Below are 17,378 nucleotides of genomic sequence, written 5' to 3' on the forward strand. Positions count from 1 at the left end.
GGGGTCCTCAGACCTGAGGTGCACCGTGTACCACCTTCCACCACCCCTAGGCTGCAAGGTGCCTATGCCCCTGAAGGGGCTGAGAGAAGCACAAGTCCAGCTTGAAGGCCCAAGGAAGGGGGAATTCTTGCACCCGAGCGAGTAGGATGGACACGTGCAGTAAGCTAGTCCCTCCTTTCAGGTGGATCAGAGAGGGTAGAGGTCGACTGACTGCTGCCCACCCCCGCTCTCCGCTAGGTCTAAAGAGCGCTTGACTCTAAACGGGCCAATGGGTGGACAGAGACAACAGGGCACATAAACACGAACGGCACACAGATACATCAAAACTATACACACACCCATACGCTAGGATACACAGGTATGTACGAAGACACAGACGAAAAACCAAACAGATGTAAAACACAAAGGCAGACCCAGCTACATCCAGCCACCGAACCAATCGACCTAAACACGTAGATTAAAGAGATCTAAGTCCGTACGTACACCCTAGAGCGTAAACCCGAGGTCCTCGGACACACACACCGGAGGCGGGGCCGGAGAGGGGCGGGGCCTCCCAGGTCGAGGCGGGGTCAAGGGTCATAAGGCGGAGGCGCGCCCAAGATGGCGGCCTCCATGTGCGACGTGTTCTCTTTCTGCGTGGGCGTGGCAGGTAGGGCCCGGGTCGCCGTGGAAGTCCGCTTCGTAAGCAGCGCTAAGGTGAGGACAAGGCGGACTCTCCGGGAGCCCCCTACCCTGTCCGACCTTGGAGACAGCCCCACGGGATCCAGGGCCCGGAGCAGAAGCTCCTCTGCCGCTCGGACTCTGCGGCTCCGTCCCTACTCGCGGCCCGGGAGTTCCCTGTCTGTCCCCGCGCGCAGGCTTCCGGGGAGGTCACGCGGTGGACCCGGGGCTCCGAAGTCTCCGTGCGCGCGCGCCCCCTTCCCGCGGGACCCGGTGCGCCAGCCCGGGGCTCTGCTCCTGTAGCTCCGGGCGGGGCCGAGGCGGGTGGCGCCGGGCTAGTGGGGGGACTTCGCTGCTGAGCCCCAGGTACGGTGGGCGGGGATATGCTGAGCAGAGGAAATTTAGGTATAAAAAAGCGTGGGTCCTCAGGGAACTTTCTGAGTGAGATTTGGAAATGGGTGTGGAGGGAGGCCAAGACCCTTCACGAAAGGCCTTGGAATGCTAAGGAATTTGGAAACTGAGCTCTAAACCCGTGGCCCGTTTGAAGCGTTTTGACAGAGAAATGCCATGATTTTGTTATGTTATTGTGTTTCAAAAGTTACTTGTAGAAAAATGCATGTGAGGAAAGAGAAGGCAAAAATCACTCATAATCCTATGCTTGTGCAAATATGTGGATATTAAAATTATAATTTTTGGAATCGCTTTTTGATGCAGTAGTGAATCAACATCAATAAACCTATTTCTAAATAGGTCAACCAACTACTTATTTATGGACTTTTATATTTTATTTTATTTTTCATCCTGAGGTCCGAAGTCTTGCAGCTCAATTTCTGTGCACACATCCTTTTGTTCTCCCTAGCAGAGTATTTTCTTTCCAAATTAACTTTGCCGTATGATATGTGCAAAATGGTATGGCTTTGTTTTCATTTACATTTCTTTGTTTACTGAGGAGGTTGAATAATTTATCATGTATAATGGCTATGTGTATCCCCAGTCCCTGCCCAAGAAGTCAGCCTTCTCTAGTCATCTACCTTCTGCTCTTCAGAGCCCAACCTTCCATTGACTTCTTCCCACTCCAGATACACCTGGAGCGTTCCTCTCCTTCCGTGATAAAGCAGCTCCCCTATATTCTTGACCTCCTCAGCCACTCACATCTCTGTCTGCACACAGGCCTCTGGTGTTCTTGATCAGCTCATAGTTTGATGGTGTCCAGGTTCCATCACTCCTAGCACACGGAGATAGTCACCTTCGCCTTCACTGCACAGCCTCTCTCTCATCCCCTCCTCTCTTCTGTTCTTCCTCTAACATCATCACATCAGCCGCTCTACTTGCCCAGTTGTCCTGTCCTAGCCTTCTATCAAACCCCACCTCTGGAAGAATGTGTTGGCCAGCCTCTCCATGCCCACATCTGATCTGCAGCTGGAGAAAATCACATACCCACTTAGACATGGTGACAAGATAGATTATCCCAGGCTTTTTGCATCTGTACTCATCAAGTGAGATTGCTTATGAGGTTTTTTTTCTTTGTGCTCTCTTCCTCCGGTTACTGCATCAGAGTTACACTTGTTTTTTGGTAAAATGGAGATGCTTTCCATTTTTTCCTCTGTTACTTAGTAGTTTAAATAGCATGAGAATTACTTATTCTTTGGCTTGAGAGAGGTGGCTCATGAACCATATGGACTAGGGGCCTCACATGGGGGTTGTTTTTTTACTATTTTCTCTGTTGCTTCTCTGGATATTGGCAGGAGCGGGCTTTCAAAAATTTAGCAACTACTCTGCCAGGGACAGGACCAATCAGAACATGATAGTGTCTGACCAAAGAGGATGGATGCCAACCAGAATGCTGTACAGGTGCAGATCAGCCAGATATTGGCACTGCTTCTTTGTCTAGGCTTTCTTCCTTTTGTTTTCTGTTTGTTTGTTTGTTTGTTTGTTTTTTAAGATTTTATTTATTTGTCAGAGAAAGAGTTAGAGAGCACAAGCAGGGGGAGCGTGAGCCAGAGGTAACATTAGGCAGAGCAGGGAGCAGGCTGCCCTCCCCAAGCAAGGAGCTCCACATGGGACCCTGGGATCATGACCCGAGCCAAAGGCAAATACCCAACCAACTGAGCCACCCAGGTGTCCCTAGGCTTTCTTCCTTTTGAATTTGGTTCTGGTAATTTCTATGTTCCTAGAATATTACCCATGTAGTAAAGCTTTTAAAATTTACAGTCTTTTTCCTAAAACTTAACTTTTCAAATTCGAGCCATCTTTGCAAGTTTCTGGCCCTCTCATTCAGGCTCACTTCTCTCCAAGCCTCTTGGTAATATTAATGAAAGCTGCTTTTCTTAAAACACTGTTTTATGTTTGGGGGATGAACGGTTTCATAAAGAAACCAGCTCCGATTCTGTTCTCATTGTTTTGATTACTAAATACTTTCTGCATTGGGCCTTCAGAAAGAGAGAGAAAGACATCGTTATTTACCCAGTGTTGAGATTTGAGATTGTCCACGATAATGTGGGTCTGTGTTCATCTCCCTTTGTCCCATAGAGGAAGACCATCTTTTCATTTTGCTAGATTGGGTCCGGCCCTGAAAGGCTTGAAGGTGGGGTTCCAAGAAGACAACCAAGGATGCATCAACGGCTTTAGCCAGAGGTTTCATGCTAGCTGTCCCACTCTGCTGTTAGAGCTACCCAAGTTGTTCAGGGTTGTGAACTGTAGCTCATGGGTTGCTCAGAGCCATCCTGGTCTACACATCCCTGCTCCTCTGAGTTTGGGAGGTGCTGCTTTCTAGCCACAGTGCCAGTGCTAGAAGTAAACGGGGAGCTACCTGAGAGGCCACATGATGGGACATTTACTGCTGTATCAGTCCGTCGGTTCTTGCCTTCCTCTTCCTTCCCTCCTTCCCTCCTTCCCTTTCTCTCTCTCTCTCTCCCTTTCTTTCTTTCTTACTTTCTCTTTTGGTGACAGTTCAGTGCAGTTCAGGGCGGCACCCTTCTCTAAGTGAACGGTGGGAGTAAGTGCCCCACAGGGCCAGTAACTGCCTGGGTCCCAAAGCCGTTTTCTGTGTCCCTCTGCATCTCCTTCATGTCTTACGTGATGTGCACAGTGCTTTAGACCAGAGTTCTAGACTTTAACGTGCACACTAATCACCTGGGCATCCTGTTAAAATGCATATTCTCCTTCAGCAAGTCTTTTGGAGGGGGTTGAGATTCTGCATTTCTAACAGTCTCCCAGATGATGCCATGCTGCCTGTCACATCACTTTGAGTAGTAAGGAGCTAAAGCTCATAAGGTACATTCACCTGGGCTGAGGTGTGTCATGGAAACTACCTGGTAGGTACTACGATAATACCTTTCATATACAAAACAGATGCAAAGAAATGAAGCAGTTGGCTCATTTCACAGCAGATGGTATTAGGGCTCGGAATCATCATTCCTTTCAGTATAACACTGAGAACTGGTTGGGTCCTATGAGTGTCCCATGGACCAGAGAAATGCAGCACATTCTCCCCCAAACTAGGGCTCCCTCTTCTGGGGCATAGGAGTCCTCTGCAGCTCTGAGCAGCAGCATCACTGCCAGGGTCCTGGAGGGCCACATGGGTGACACCAAGAAGATTGTCCTGTCATTACCAGCTCCTGGTACAGGAGCCTCAGTGCGCTTCCAGCCATTCCAAAAATTCTCCTCCTCTGGCTGACATGGTGGCACTCTCCCCATCCTAGTCCTTCTGCTCTGACCAGGCTGAAAGAAGTGGGACTGAAAGTAGGTCTGAGCTGCATTTCCAGAGGAGGTAGTTATGGAGGGCGCTGACCATGCTCCGTGAACCCTCCCAAGGCAGAGAGGCCTCTCCTGAGAGGAGGGTGTGTGGGAGGTGATGCTGGGCAGCCCTCCGGGAACCCTTGGAGCTAGGTCTTCTCTCTCCCTATGATCATCCTATTCCTTCTCTCCCTGGTAGGGTAAGGGGCTGTTTGCCACACAACTGATCCAGAAGGGGGAGACCATCTTTGTAGAACGGCCTCTGGTGGCCGCACAGTTTCTCTGGAATGCACTTTATCGCTACCGAGGTGAGCACATCTCATCCACTCCTCGTGGCTGCTGGGCCCAGCTGCTGTTGTACATGGAAGACAGCTATGTTAGCTGATGTCTCTGGGACTTCAGGCGTTGGGAGAGAAGTTCATCTTCCCTTGGAGAGCCATGCCTGAGAACCATGCTTGCCTCTAGCTTCAGGGCATTTGGGACTGGGGGTGAGCGGTGGAGGGGCTCTTCCAGCCTGCTCCCTGTTGGGGGTGGGGAGGACTGTTGCTCAGGTGGAACTCAGTCTGAGTCAGAGTATAAGGGCCTGGGTGTCATGCTAAAGGTCTCTGTGCTAACGTGCCTCCCTGCACCAAGAGGAGGCCACAGGCCCTTTGATCAAAACAGGTGGAATTAAGCATCAGAAGCAGGTAGGATGCCCTTAGCTTTTCCAGCCACGTGCTTTCTTTACACTTTTCTTAGGCTAGAGACAAACATGAAAGGAGGGTCAGCTGGCTGCCGAATGTGGGGAAAGCACAGTCTGGGGGATAGGAGAGAAGCTCCACAGATTAAGTCACATTGGGAAGGGCAGAGTGCCTGACAGGAGGGGTGGGACTCCAGAGAGGGAAGAAAACCAGTCTGCCCTGGAATGCATATGAAAACATTCACTCGTTCTGTTCTGTAATACAGTCATTCATTTACTTACTTCCCAAATGTTTGCTGAGCACCTGCTGTGTGCCAGCCACTATTGTTAGCCCTAGGGATACTGCTGTGAACGAGACAGAACATGGCCCCTGGTATAAAGGCGCGCGCGTTTTCCTGTGTGGCTCTTTTCCTCAGCCTGTGACCACTGCCTTCGGGCACTGGAGAAGGCGGAGGAGAATGCTCAGAGGCTGACAGGAAAGCCAGGCCAGGTTCTGCCTCACCCCGAGCTGTGTGCCGTGCGCAAGGACCTCCACCAGAACTGTCCGTACTGTCAGGTAAGCAGCCCCCGGAATTGCACCTGGGGGTGGGGGAGAGGCCTTAGCTGCAGTCCTCTGCGAGGAGATAGGAATGACAACAGACCTGCTAAGGGCCCCAGCGAGCCATGATGGAGGGGAAGAGCGTCAGAAGGCTCCATTCCTGTTCCAGCTTTGTCCTCCCTGTCCCAGTCCCACCGTCTAGAAAATAGAAAATGGGAACTTGCCCTCTTCCCAGCAGCCTAGCAGGGGCTCTTCCCTCTGTCTGAAAGCTCCCTCCTTCCCATTGTTTTACAAGCCTGGGTGCCCTTCTCACATGCTCCGGGTCTCCGTGTGCTTTCGGCCCTCGTGATGCCACTGAGCTACTGCTCAGGCTGCTCGGAGAAGTTAGCGGAGGCGAGTAGCCTGGAGGGCTATCTGCGCCTCACCCCGTGGCCAGATCCTAGGGTGCTGATGTCGCCCCACTCCACCAGGTGATGTACTGCAGTGCAGAATGTCGGCTGGCGGCTGCTGAGCAGTATCATCAGGTCCTGTGCCCAGGGCCCTCCCAGGATGACCCCCTGCACCCTCTCAATAAGCTGCAGGAAGCCTGGAGGTAGGTAGCACTTCATCTCTTCCCCCTTTTATCTTCCCTCTTTGCTTGAGATGAGCAAATATAGTCATCTTTCTTAAACTTACCATCCCCCAGGTTTTTCCTCCATCTCGGGGTTAAACTGAGGTCACATCACCTTCCATGTGACCCCCCAGCCCCACTGTCCTCAGCATTTTACACACTCCCAGGAAGAGCCCCATGGTGCCCATAGAGATGTGAAGTCCTGCCCACGTCCTTGCCAGTGACTTCCTCTCTTTGGTTATAAATGGAGTCGGCAGGAAGGACTCTCTGTGGCAGTCAGCCTGGACTTCCTGCACACAGCTACCGCGGAGGGAATTTCCTTTTCTTTCTCCCCAGGAGTGTTCACTACCCCCCTGAGACGGCAAGCATCATGTTGATGGCCCGGATGGTGGCCACGGTGAAGCAGGTGAGCCCACCCAGCCCTCCCAGGGCAGCCAGTTCTGACCTCGTTTGCCTCTTGGCCTCAGTCACCACCCCCGCAACCTCGAGACCCTGCCTTGGATGCAGAGCTCCGCCTAGGCTGTGGAAACATCAGGAGCAGCTACCTACAGCTCCGGCAAGAGACTCTGATCTGGGAGAGGGCGTCCTGTGCGGCAGCAGGTCACACACTCAGCTTCTAGGCGCCACTTTCTCAAGATCGTGCCTTACGTGTCAAGTGAGAGGAGCCACTCCAACCCCTTCTGCTAACACTGAAGCTTCTCAGCCTCATCATCCTGTTTCTTCAAGTGGTGTTGAACCGGCTAGCCTGGCCCAGCTGGGGAGAAGGTTGGGTGTGGGTGTGGCACCGAGGAAGTCCCCAGGCCGAGAAGGGTCTACAGAGAACCTCCTGTGTGCTGGTGTTTCCCTAATGGCAGGGGCCTCAGAGTCACAGGCTACCCTCCCGCCTGGGCACAAGCAGCAGCAAGGAGGCAGGCATCCTGGAGTCCACATATGCACATGCATACACACACGGGCATAGTGAATGTGACTCTGAAGTATATTTGTTCACTGCAGGCCAAGGATAAAGATCGTTGGATCAGGCTCTTCTCCCAGTTCTGTAATAAAACAGCCAACGAGGAGGAGGAAATTGTCCACAAACTCCTGGGGGACAAATTCAAGGTCAGTCTTCTCCTGAGATTCCCCCCACCCGCAACAGCCTTGGATGGTTCTGTGGCTGTCTGATGGGAGCTCCACATTTGGTCCCTTCCCAGCCCCAGGAAGAGGTTAGAACCTGGGGCCAAAAATCTATTTAGAGGGTCTATATTCCTGCTACTATTTCACCTTGTGACCTAACACAGACCAAGAGTTGAGAAGTGGGGTGATGAGAGAGGAAGGAGGGGTTGGGTGCCCTGACAAAGTTAGGCAGAATCTCATGATAGGATAGCAGTGGGCAAGTCAGTTATAATGGAAAACAGAGGGTTGGGGGTCCAAAGAGTGAGGGAGCAGCGTGAAACAGGAGGATTTTAGCTGCCGATGTGCTGAGTACTTATTCCCACCCAAAGATTACACATTCTCACCGAGGACAGCCAACTTCCATGCAGGAGCTCCCTAAAGGTACAGGCAGGGCTTAAAGGGAGCTGGGGGGGGCCTCCATTCATTCTGAGGAGAGGAGATAGGGAGTCAGGCTGGGCCAGAGACTAGGTTAGGGAGCCTGGAAGATGACAGTGAGGACAGACTTTCCAAGCCATGTTGCCTCAGCCCTCCTGGTACAATCGCTGTAGGATAGGGAGGAATTTGGGGTTCGCCCCCCTAAGTTGGAACAATTCACCAGACTGCCAAAGTTCTTTACAAATAAAGACTCTGTGGGCTTCCTTTGCCTTTAGGGAAAGCTCTTCCATGAGCTGGCCCTTTTTTCCTTCCCTCTCCTGGTCTTCTGGGGCCTGTCTGGGTGCTCATGGCAAATCCCCAGGGATGCACATCTCTCCCTGCTTCCCCCAAACCAGGGCCAGCTGGAACTTCTACGGAGACTCTTCACAGAGGCCCTCTATGAGGAGGCGCTCAGCCAGGTGAGCGCGGGCGGGGGGGCGGGGCGGGGAACCAATGGCTCTTTACTCATTCCAGCTCTCCGGGAGCAACCCGGTCAGCACCTCCTACTCGGAGAGCTAAGCCAGAGCTGACCTGGTATGAAGTTGGGATGGGACTGACTCAGAGAAGACTTCCTGAATAGAGAGTTGTGTCAGGAAGAAAAGCGAGTGGCTGGAACCTGAGCATTCATTTTTCTTCTCCCCACAGTGGTTTACTCCAGATGGATTCCGGTCTCTCTTTGCTCTTGTTGGGACCAATGGCCAAGGAATTGGGACCAGGTTAGGAGAGAACATTCCAAAGCTATTGAACTTGTCCCTTAGGGCTGGAAGGTAGCACGCCTCCTTTCAGGATTAGGATGGGGTAAAGTATGATTCTGTGGCCGGAGAGCGGGACTGGAGGCAGTGGTGGGAGTCAGAAGACTGAGGTGTTAGAATTTGCTCTTGGGAGCCTTGGTCTTTTGGGGAAGATGGGCCCGTGCCCTGGAGAAGGAAGTGGGCTTAACTTGCCTAGAGGTGGAGAGCCCTGTGAGCTGGGCCTGCTCCTCTCCAACCGTGGATGCCTGGGACCCCCCAGCTCCCTGAGCCAGTGGGTCCATGCCTGTGATGCTCTGGAGCTGAAGCCTCAGGACCGAGAGCAGCTGGACGCCTTCATTGACCAGCTGTACAAGGACATCGAGGCAGGTTGGTGAGATGGAGCCTTGGTCTCACCCAACCTCAGATGCCCCCCAGTCAGACACATAGCCTTCTGAGGGAGTTCTGACCGAATAGTTGGGGAAGATAATCCCTGTGTGCCTATGGGAAGCTTCAGATCCATCCGTAGGACACATAGATAAGCCATGACTCTGAGATCCATACAGAGGCTCGATGCTGGGGGTGGGGGGTGCTGGACAAGTGTGGTGATACCATTTACAGAAAAGCTCATGTCTCCAAGAAGCAAGTTCAGATGAACTGGTAGTAGCCAAGTGGTAAGACAGTAGAGCCAGTGCCTGTCCTTACAAGCCTAGTTTCATTCCCCCCAGTAAAATGGGTAGAATAACATCTGCATATTACTGTCTTACAGCCACTGGCGAGTTTCTTAACTGTGAAGGATCTGGCCTCTTTGTGCTTCAGAGCTGCTGTGAGTCATGGCATTGAGGAGGGGTGGCCCTGGTAGGCTGGTAGAGAGGAGTCTGAGAGCAGGATTAGGTCTGAGTTTCCTTGGGGATTCTCCTGGGCCTTTTTGTTCCATCATTTTCTCATTCACTCATACCCTGGACTTAATATATGTGTATATATAAAACCTTCCAGTGGGCCAGGCCCTGTGCTAAGGCAGGATGCAAGAGTTCTGATTCTTGCAAACAGAAGACTCGGTTTCGCACTGCCACTGCCCTGCCGGGTTTCGGGTCGGGGGGTAGTGTTGTAAGAGCCTGGGAGGTCCTCAGGCTCCTGGGAGGGAGCTCAGGCTGGAAGCTGAGGCTCAATAGCCCCGGACAGAGAGGGGCAAAGCCAGCTCACAGAATTGTCTTATCCAGATCTCACCCTCTCCCCCTGGGTTTCCTCACTGTGAGCACCCCCTCCCAGGACGTGGGCCACTCTGCCCCCAGACTAGGCTTGCAGAGGGTCTGGTTCAGCTGTTCCCAGATGCCCAGTAGCAGACAGGACTGAGTTAAGGGGTCCGGCCTGGGAAGGTGTTCCTTTCACAGCCCTGTCCCTCCCTCTGCAGGATACTGGAAACAACTGAGAATCAAGCTGCCCAGTGCTGAGGACAGCAGGGGCAGTGACGGCAGGTGGGAGGCGGTGTGAAGTGGGAGTGCATTTGTGCCTGTGCTCTGGGGTCTTCAGGAAAGAGCACTGGACAGGGAGTTGGGAAACTTGGGTGCCAAGACCTGCACAGCTGTAGCAGCGATGAGAGAACAAGGAAGGATGGGAGCTCTGCCAGGCTGTTATTTTTGTTAGTCAGCAGTCCTTATGACTTGCCTCTCATGACCCAGGTAACCACAGCTGTGTCCCCAATGCAGAGACCTCCTTCCCAGAAAACAACTTCCTTTTGCATGTCACTGCCTTGGAGGATATCAAGCCAGGAGAGGTGAGGGGGCTGGGAGCTGTAGGGCAGGGGCTGGGGGGCGGGGGAGCAGTGGGCCTTGCAAGTTTCCCCTTGGTACTGGGAGCAACAGTGGCTAGAGCCCCAAGTTCAGGCTGTTTGGTTGAGTCCTCACATGCCCCAGGGTAGGAGTCTTTTTACCCATAATTATGCTCTAACCCCACCCTACCCCCCAATTCTTCAAAAAATAACCAGAAAGCCTCAGAGCAGTGACTGAGACGTAACTAGATGCCCAGCTTCTTCCTACCCACCTTTTGGTCAACAAATGCACAGCTTCTAAGAAAGCCAGATACGACTCTTCGTGGCTTGGGCTGTGGGGGTATGTGTGCGCTTGGGGGCTGTTAGTACAGTGCATGGAGCCTGGCTGAGTCTTCTTCCAGAGCAGGTGGCACTGTGTCAAGATTACTTCTGACCCCAGCCACAGACCATGGCCACTGAGTGCCCATAGCCGTGGCCTGAGGCCAACCACAGTCCCCTCTCCTCGGCCAGTGGTTGGGGAGGCCCCAAGCCCATCTAAGAGAGAGCAGCTGTCTGACCCCTCCTCTTCTCTGCCCTCCAGGAAATCTGTATCAGCTACTTAGACTGCTGTCAGCGGGAGCGTAGCCGCCACAGCCGCCACAAGATCCTCAGGTGTCAGCTGGGGATGTGGTGGGTGGCCAGGCTCCGGGAGGCTCTGTCCTGGTGGCCGCCCGACTGCACCCTCACCACCCTTCCCCCATCCCCTGCAGAGAGAACTATCTGTTTGTCTGTTCCTGCCCCAAATGCCTGGCAGAGGCTGATGAACCCAACGTGACCTCGGAGGAGGAGGAAGAGGAAGAGGAGGAGGAAGGAGAGCCAGAAGATGCGGAGCTAGGCGATGAGATGACTGATGTGTGACATCACCCCAGACCCTGCAGGAAAAGGGGGCCTTCCCCCAGAGGGGAGGCTTGGAAGGAGCTCCCCACTCCTTGCCTGCTATCTTCCCACTCCACCCCCCGCCCGTTCCAGCTCTGTTTCTGCCAGAGGGTAGGACAGAGGCCGGACCCTAGGCCCTAGGCACTCACCTCCCACCAGACCTCATGCCCTGGACACTGCTGCTGAGGGGCTCAGGCTCTGCGCTGTCACTGAGCCTCTCAGAACTGTCCCCGCACAACGCACACGCACACACACATGCACACACTCTCCAGGTGTAGCAGCTGCAGCCAAGGTCAGGCCGTAACAGTGTCTCTTGCCCCCGGCCCCGCTTACCTGTCCACCTGAGGCTTCACCCCTTTCAACCTGCTACAGAGGGGGTAACAAAGTGGCCATCTGAGGACGGCCTGACTGCACTGAAGTGACAGGAGAGGGGTTGAGCTGCCTCCACCTTCTTCCCCACCTCCCACTGTTAAAGCTGCTAAGGCAACTGCCTCCTGCTAGCACTGCTGGGAGAGGCAGGAAGGAGCAGCCTGGCCTCCAGGCCTCCAGAGCATCTCCCCTGAGGCTTTGTGCCCTGGACACTGGACCAAGGGGATACTTCCTTCTGCCCACCTCCTCACGTCCTTATTTCAACTTCTGGGGGAGTGGAGATTAACCCCTTCCCCAGACTCCAGAATCTCTGTACCTTGTGCCTTGCTTCTCAGGCCCTGGCACAGTGGCTGGCCACATGGGGTATGCAGGAGGCCTCTGCCTCCCTCAGGAGGGGATCCTCCCTCAGCATGTGGGGGATCATCACCCCTTCCTCACACTCTTTCCCACCGAGGACTCCAGCAGCTTGGCTGACACTGGGGCACAACAGGCCTGTGCTCCTTAATTTTGGATGCCCAAAAGGTTTCCCTGGGACCAGTTTAATATGGGTCAGTGAGGGGCTCTCCTGGCCTTGATCTCTATCTTTGGGGTCTCCAGAGAGGAACATTGAAGTCTTCCAGAAACCTAGAGGAGCTGGGCTAGATATTCTGACTTAAGCCCTGCCTGTGTCACCCTCCCATCTCCCCCCAGTTAGCACCACCCCTCACTCTTGGGTTGGATGCTCTGAGAATTACAGACCATCACTTGCAATTTCTTTGCCTGCCTACCTTCCTGGCGGGCCTGCCACCACCCCTGCTGAGGGATCTCTGAGAGGGCAGGTGCCCACCCCATAGTCTGTCCTAGATCATGAGTCAGGTGGTGCCCCACCTGTGTGGCCTCTTGGGCTCTTACTCCTTCATAGCAGCCAGCACCCCCCTCCCGCCCCTGCCTGCCCACTGTTTCCAATAAAGTGTGAGTGGTGACAGGCCTCTGCAGGAATGCTTTGTGGAGAATGACTTGACAAGCTGCCTGGGGCCCATAGCAGTCACTGAGGTGGTGCAGAGGCACGCAGTGTAGAGCAGGTGATGGCAGAGAGGGGAGCCACAGCTCCTCAGCTTGGGCTCCTCTCTGCACTGTCTGCCCACGCTCTGCTTTACATGTTTCCAAATGCCAATAGCCCAGGTCTTCTGTGGTCTAATGTGGATCCCCAGGACCAGGTTATCACAGGAGTCTTCTCAGGGGACTGACCTATGGCTTCCTGAGTTCTTGAGCAGGAAGCAGGCTTTATCAGGATCCAAGGTTGGTGGTAGCCTAAGCACAGGTCCTGAAGGACCTTGGTTAAGTCATTTACCCTCTGGGGGACTCAGTTTCCACCCCTCAAAATAAGGGCATGGGACCAGATGAGTAGGAAGGCCCCTCCCGCCCATGTGCTCTTACTCTAGGACACAGTTGCAACCCTGATGAGAGGCTTTATTGCTAAAAAGTCAGTGAGGGTTTATTAATTCCTCAAACAAAAGCTCCTAAAACCACTCCAGCAAGTGCTGTGAAGCACACTGAGGAGACCCTGGCAAGGGAAGGCTGGAGCCAGGTGGGATGTGACAGGTCACAGGTGGCTCTTGGGCCACTTGGCTTTAGCCCCTTTTGTTCCAGATTCTAGCCAAGAAGCTCTGGGGCCTGACTCTTCCCATAGCATGAGATGTTTGGGGGCCCTGAGAAAGGGAAGGCCAGTGGCGTGGCTTTTAGCATAGCCAAGGCCCAAGCCTTTTTCCTCTACCCAACTCCACCTGTCCCCAAATCCCAAAGAGCAGAATTCCTGGATTTTCCTTTCCCAGCCCAGAGTTGTTTTAAGGCTGGTTATGTGGGACCAACTCTTCTACCAGAAGGTCCAGGGTGGTTGCAGCAGCTCAAAGGTGGGGATGCTGGTGACATTGACTGGGATGGAAATGATGGCCCATGGCAGCCCATGCTGTTCCAGGGAGCGACGGATCATGTAGCTGGGAGGGCATGAAGAGAGGTGGTGATGGTCACTTTCTCAGCACCCCATCATGCCCCACTGTCCCCATCACTCTGGGAGTTCTAGAGCCCAAGCACTTGGCCCTCCAACTGAGGCTTGCGGGAAAGGACTGGTGATTGCCCTTGACCTCCCCAAGTCATGGCACCCAGCCTGGTGCTGATACAGCCAGAGATAAGGAGCCCTCACCCATCTCGGCCGAGCAGGAAGAGAGCAGGGATGTCAGCTGTGCGCTGGGTACTGTCCTGGATCATCTCCACGTAGAAGCTGTCATTGTCAACCGCATTGTCAGAGATGATCACTGCCCGCCCGCCGTGCTCCTGCACCACTCGGGTCTTGGAGAGGAAGGAGCAGCCCCTGGAAGAGGTGGTGATGAGACCAAAGGAAAGACAAGATCCTAACTAGCCCTCCTCCAGACTGTCACTGCAAGGATGAAAGGAGGACCAGGGAGAATTTTTTATAAGTGGCCAAAAGGCACGAATCATCTTAAGACATTTCTTAAAGAACATTCAAAATGTGAATTGTTTCAGAGCACCACCACCAACACTGATCTCAGAATCTACCCTATGCCGGGCCCTCCTCTGGTGCCAGCGTCTGTCTGCTCCTTACCCTCTCTCCACCAGAGCGATCTGGTCCTGGATGAAGAAACCGTTGCTGAGCTCCCCGCAGGCCTCCGAAGGTTCTGCAGGGACAAGGTGAATCTGCTCATACCTTGTGTGCTGGAAGACATTTAGATAGGTCAGGGTGAGGAGCCATGCCAGTTCCAAGACCAGGCTGACCGTCCCCTATTGGTTCTTCCCAAAGTGTGAAGGAAACGTGGAGTGGTTTCGGTATGTTGGGCACTGAAGTATTTTTACTAAATTCTCATAAAGGCTTATCTAGTTGTCCCACTCGACCCTGCCTTTCTATGAGATACGTAGGAGAGTTGGTATGGTTTCAGGGGAAGTTTCTACTTCCCCAGAAAGGGGAAGTAACCTGCCTTAAGTCACATAGTGCAGACAAAGCTAGCAGAGCCCTTGGTTTCTCACTATTTCATGTCCCCAAAGAAGACAGCTTGTCCCTGTCTGGTGCTCAAGTCTGTATTACACCTGGGAGGGTAGCTAACCAGAAATCTGCACCACTGGCCGCGCCCTGCTCAAGTTGCCGGGGGCCAGCACCCACCCAGTCCAGTCGCCCATCCTCAGACCCGCCCTGCCCCGAACTCGCAGGGTCCCCAAGGTGACCCGTGACTCCTTCCTGCACAGCAGCCCCAGGAGGACAGACCAAGATTCTGCATTCTCCCCTGTCCCAGCACTCAAGTATTGGTTGAAGGGATGAGAGGGTCGCCTTACTTGGGATGGAGATGGAGATAAGATCAGAGACAAAGGGGTCTCCCTGAACTTACAAAGATACCACCAAAGTCCTTGGCAGGTGTGGCTGTGAAGATGTAGCGAATGTCTCCAGGACTCAGCACTTGGAAGTACAAATAATCATGGATGCGTAAGCCTGAAAGATAAAAGAGTACGGGTGAGAAGCCTCCAAAGAACAAGCTGGTTCAAGTTCAGATCATGGACCCACTGTTCAATGGGGCTGGCTGTAGTCTGGGCTCAGGGGCCCAGCTTTAGCCATGTTGAGTCCTCCTGATGGGTGAGATGGATGGTCTCTGCCCTGATGCAAAGAGAGTTAGTAACCCCAGACATATCAGCTGCTGCTGCTGCTGCTGCCGCCACTGCTGCTGCTGCACAGGGGAGCCAGGAAGAGGGAGAGCCTCTGTGTTCTCTCGGGATGAATCCATCTTTGCTCTGAAGTGGACATGAGAGTTTCAAGGTGGAGCTGTGGTAGCCTGAGTATAAAACGATTCTCACTAAAACTTAAAAGTTGACTCCGGTTCCACTGCCATGCCCCTTGTCCAGCCACTGTCCTTTCTTGTCCTCATGGGTCCAGCTTCTTAACTGGTCTGTCTGCCTCTGTTCTTGCTCTCTATGGTCTATTCCCCCCCCCCCCAAACAACAGCCATGGGGCTTCTTAAAATATCGTAAAGCAAATACGATGAGGTCACCATGCTTATGGCTCCAGAACCCTTCAACAACTAGCCTTTGTGTTCAAAATAAAATCTAAATCTCAACTGTGGCTTGTATCCTCTTCCATCTGGCCCTTGGCTGCTACAACCTCATCTACTCCTTCCTGGCCTCCTTTCAGTTTCTTCCCTTCTCTGAGTCTTCTTATAGGCGTTGCCTCTATGTGGGAGGCTTCCTCCCCTTTCCCCACCCCAGCTATGCCTCTTCACCGGGCTCACTCCTACTCATTGGTTAGGTCATAACTGATCTGTCACTTCCTAGAGAAACCTTAAGCCCTGTCATTGCTCTCTCCCCCATGCCCCTCCAAAATGAGCTTTTTCTCCTTTGACACTTTCAACATAATTTGTAATTATACAGTATTCATACTGTTTTGTTTAATGTCTGTCTCCTCCACTAAGGCAAGAACCACAGTTTCAGAGCTTAGTTCAATGCTGTATGCACATTATGTAACAGCGGCTGGGATATGTGGGTGCTCAATAAAGGTTGTTGAAGGAGTGAAGAACTATTTTCAGCTCCATTGCACTGAGGAAGAGAATTTTCAGAACAACCAGATTTTTCTGGGGTTTAGGATCTTCTCTTCAGCACCAAAGTTTAAAATTTTACCTGGACTTGAATCCCTGGTTCTTCAGCTCAGAGAGATTGAGGAATGTGGAAATGTGGAAGCTGCTTGCCACACGTCAAGTAGTCAGTCAACAGACTATCACACCACTACTGTGTGTCAGGGTTAGGACTGACTGTGGCTTTAGCTATCCTTGTCTCCAGGCCAAATCACAGCCACCAGAGAGAGTTCTACTGGCTTCGCATTGGGCTCGCAGCTTTTACCCCGGGAGTGGGGACTTCCCACCAGATACAGATACATTCCCAAGAAGCCTTCTTTAAACTCCTCCTTCTTCCCACACATATCTTCACCTGGCCTTTGCATCTGCTGATCTGTGTAAATCAAGTGTGGGTACACGTATGTGCTCAAGTGTGTGTAGGGTGTATATGTTTATGTGCTCCTTCAGGAGCAAACAGGTTGTGTGTGTACGTGTGTGCCTGTACATGTGAGCCCACGTGTAAGAATGTATGTCCCTGTATGCTCACATACGTATCTCCAGCTTGTACTATCTCTAGCTGGCCCTTGTTCTTTCTCCCGGTCGCCCCTTCAGCCATCTGGGTCGGCGCTCTTGGGGGCGTGGAGAGGAGTCCTGCTTCGACGTGGGGAGCTGAGGACTCAGAGTCCAGCCTCAGGCCGCGCCCTGCTCAAGTCGCCGGGGGCCAGCACCCACCCAGTCCAGTCGCCCATCCTCAGACCCGCCCTGCCCCGAACTCGCGGGGTCCCCAAGGTGACCCGTGACTCCCGGCCCGACACGAGAGCGAGATAGAGGGCCAGCCCCGCCCCGCAGCGCAGCCCCGCCCGTTGCCGCTCACCGTGGGCCGCGACGCACGCGGGAAGCCAGAGCACGAGACAACACCAGCCCGCGGCGCCGGGGACCATTTCCAGGGCCGGGCCCGGCGCCGCGCTTCCTCCGACCGCCCCACCGCGCTAGCTCGCCGGACTTCAGCCTGACAGCTGCTCCGGCCTCCAGCCCCCAGACCCGCTCTTGCTGCTGGTTGGCGGACGGGAACGAGGCCCACGGCTGATTGGCTCTGATGCCTGTTCGTGTAGCTACACTTTCCGCCTCTGCGCCTTAGCCTACTTCCTATTGGTCGAGTGAAGTGGGGCCGAGGGCTGATTGGCCTAAACTCTTAACAGCAACTGCCACCGCCCCCCCCCCCACCCG

General features: G+C 53.5%; 2 protein-coding genes across 2 annotated transcripts; one reads left to right on the plus strand and one right to left on the minus strand.

Moving 5' to 3' along the window:
• The first annotated feature begins 573 nt into the window (after nucleotides 1–573).
• Nucleotides 574–12,530, plus strand: SMYD5 (SMYD family member 5). The gene is made up of 13 exons (XM_059188059.1): nucleotides 574–696; nucleotides 4,595–4,703; nucleotides 5,491–5,630; nucleotides 6,083–6,204; nucleotides 6,559–6,628; nucleotides 7,216–7,320; nucleotides 8,145–8,207; nucleotides 8,434–8,504; nucleotides 8,800–8,906; nucleotides 9,286–9,342; nucleotides 10,196–10,290; nucleotides 10,865–10,935; nucleotides 11,034–12,530. The coding sequence occupies exons 1-13, from the start codon at nucleotides 601–603 to the stop codon at nucleotides 11,179–11,181; spliced, it is 1,254 nt and encodes a 417-aa protein (XP_059044042.1). The 5' UTR covers nucleotides 574–600; the 3' UTR covers nucleotides 11,182–12,530.
• Nucleotides 12,531–12,996: 466 nt separating this feature from the next.
• PRADC1 (protease associated domain containing 1) lies at nucleotides 12,997–17,196 on the minus strand. Its single transcript, XM_059188060.1, has 5 exons — nucleotides 17,026–17,196; nucleotides 14,943–15,043; nucleotides 14,168–14,277; nucleotides 13,748–13,915; nucleotides 12,997–13,541 (listed from the first exon to the last, which is right to left on the minus strand). The coding sequence occupies exons 1-5, from the start codon at nucleotides 17,090–17,092 to the stop codon at nucleotides 13,421–13,423; spliced, it is 567 nt and encodes a 188-aa protein (XP_059044043.1). The 5' UTR covers nucleotides 17,093–17,196; the 3' UTR covers nucleotides 12,997–13,420.
• Between the last annotated feature and the right edge of the window lie 182 nt (nucleotides 17,197–17,378).

This window comes from Mustela lutreola, chromosome 9 (assembly GCF_030435805.1).
Source record: "Mustela lutreola isolate mMusLut2 chromosome 9, mMusLut2.pri, whole genome shotgun sequence".
Classification (NCBI taxonomy): domain Eukaryota; kingdom Metazoa; phylum Chordata; class Mammalia; order Carnivora; family Mustelidae; genus Mustela; species Mustela lutreola.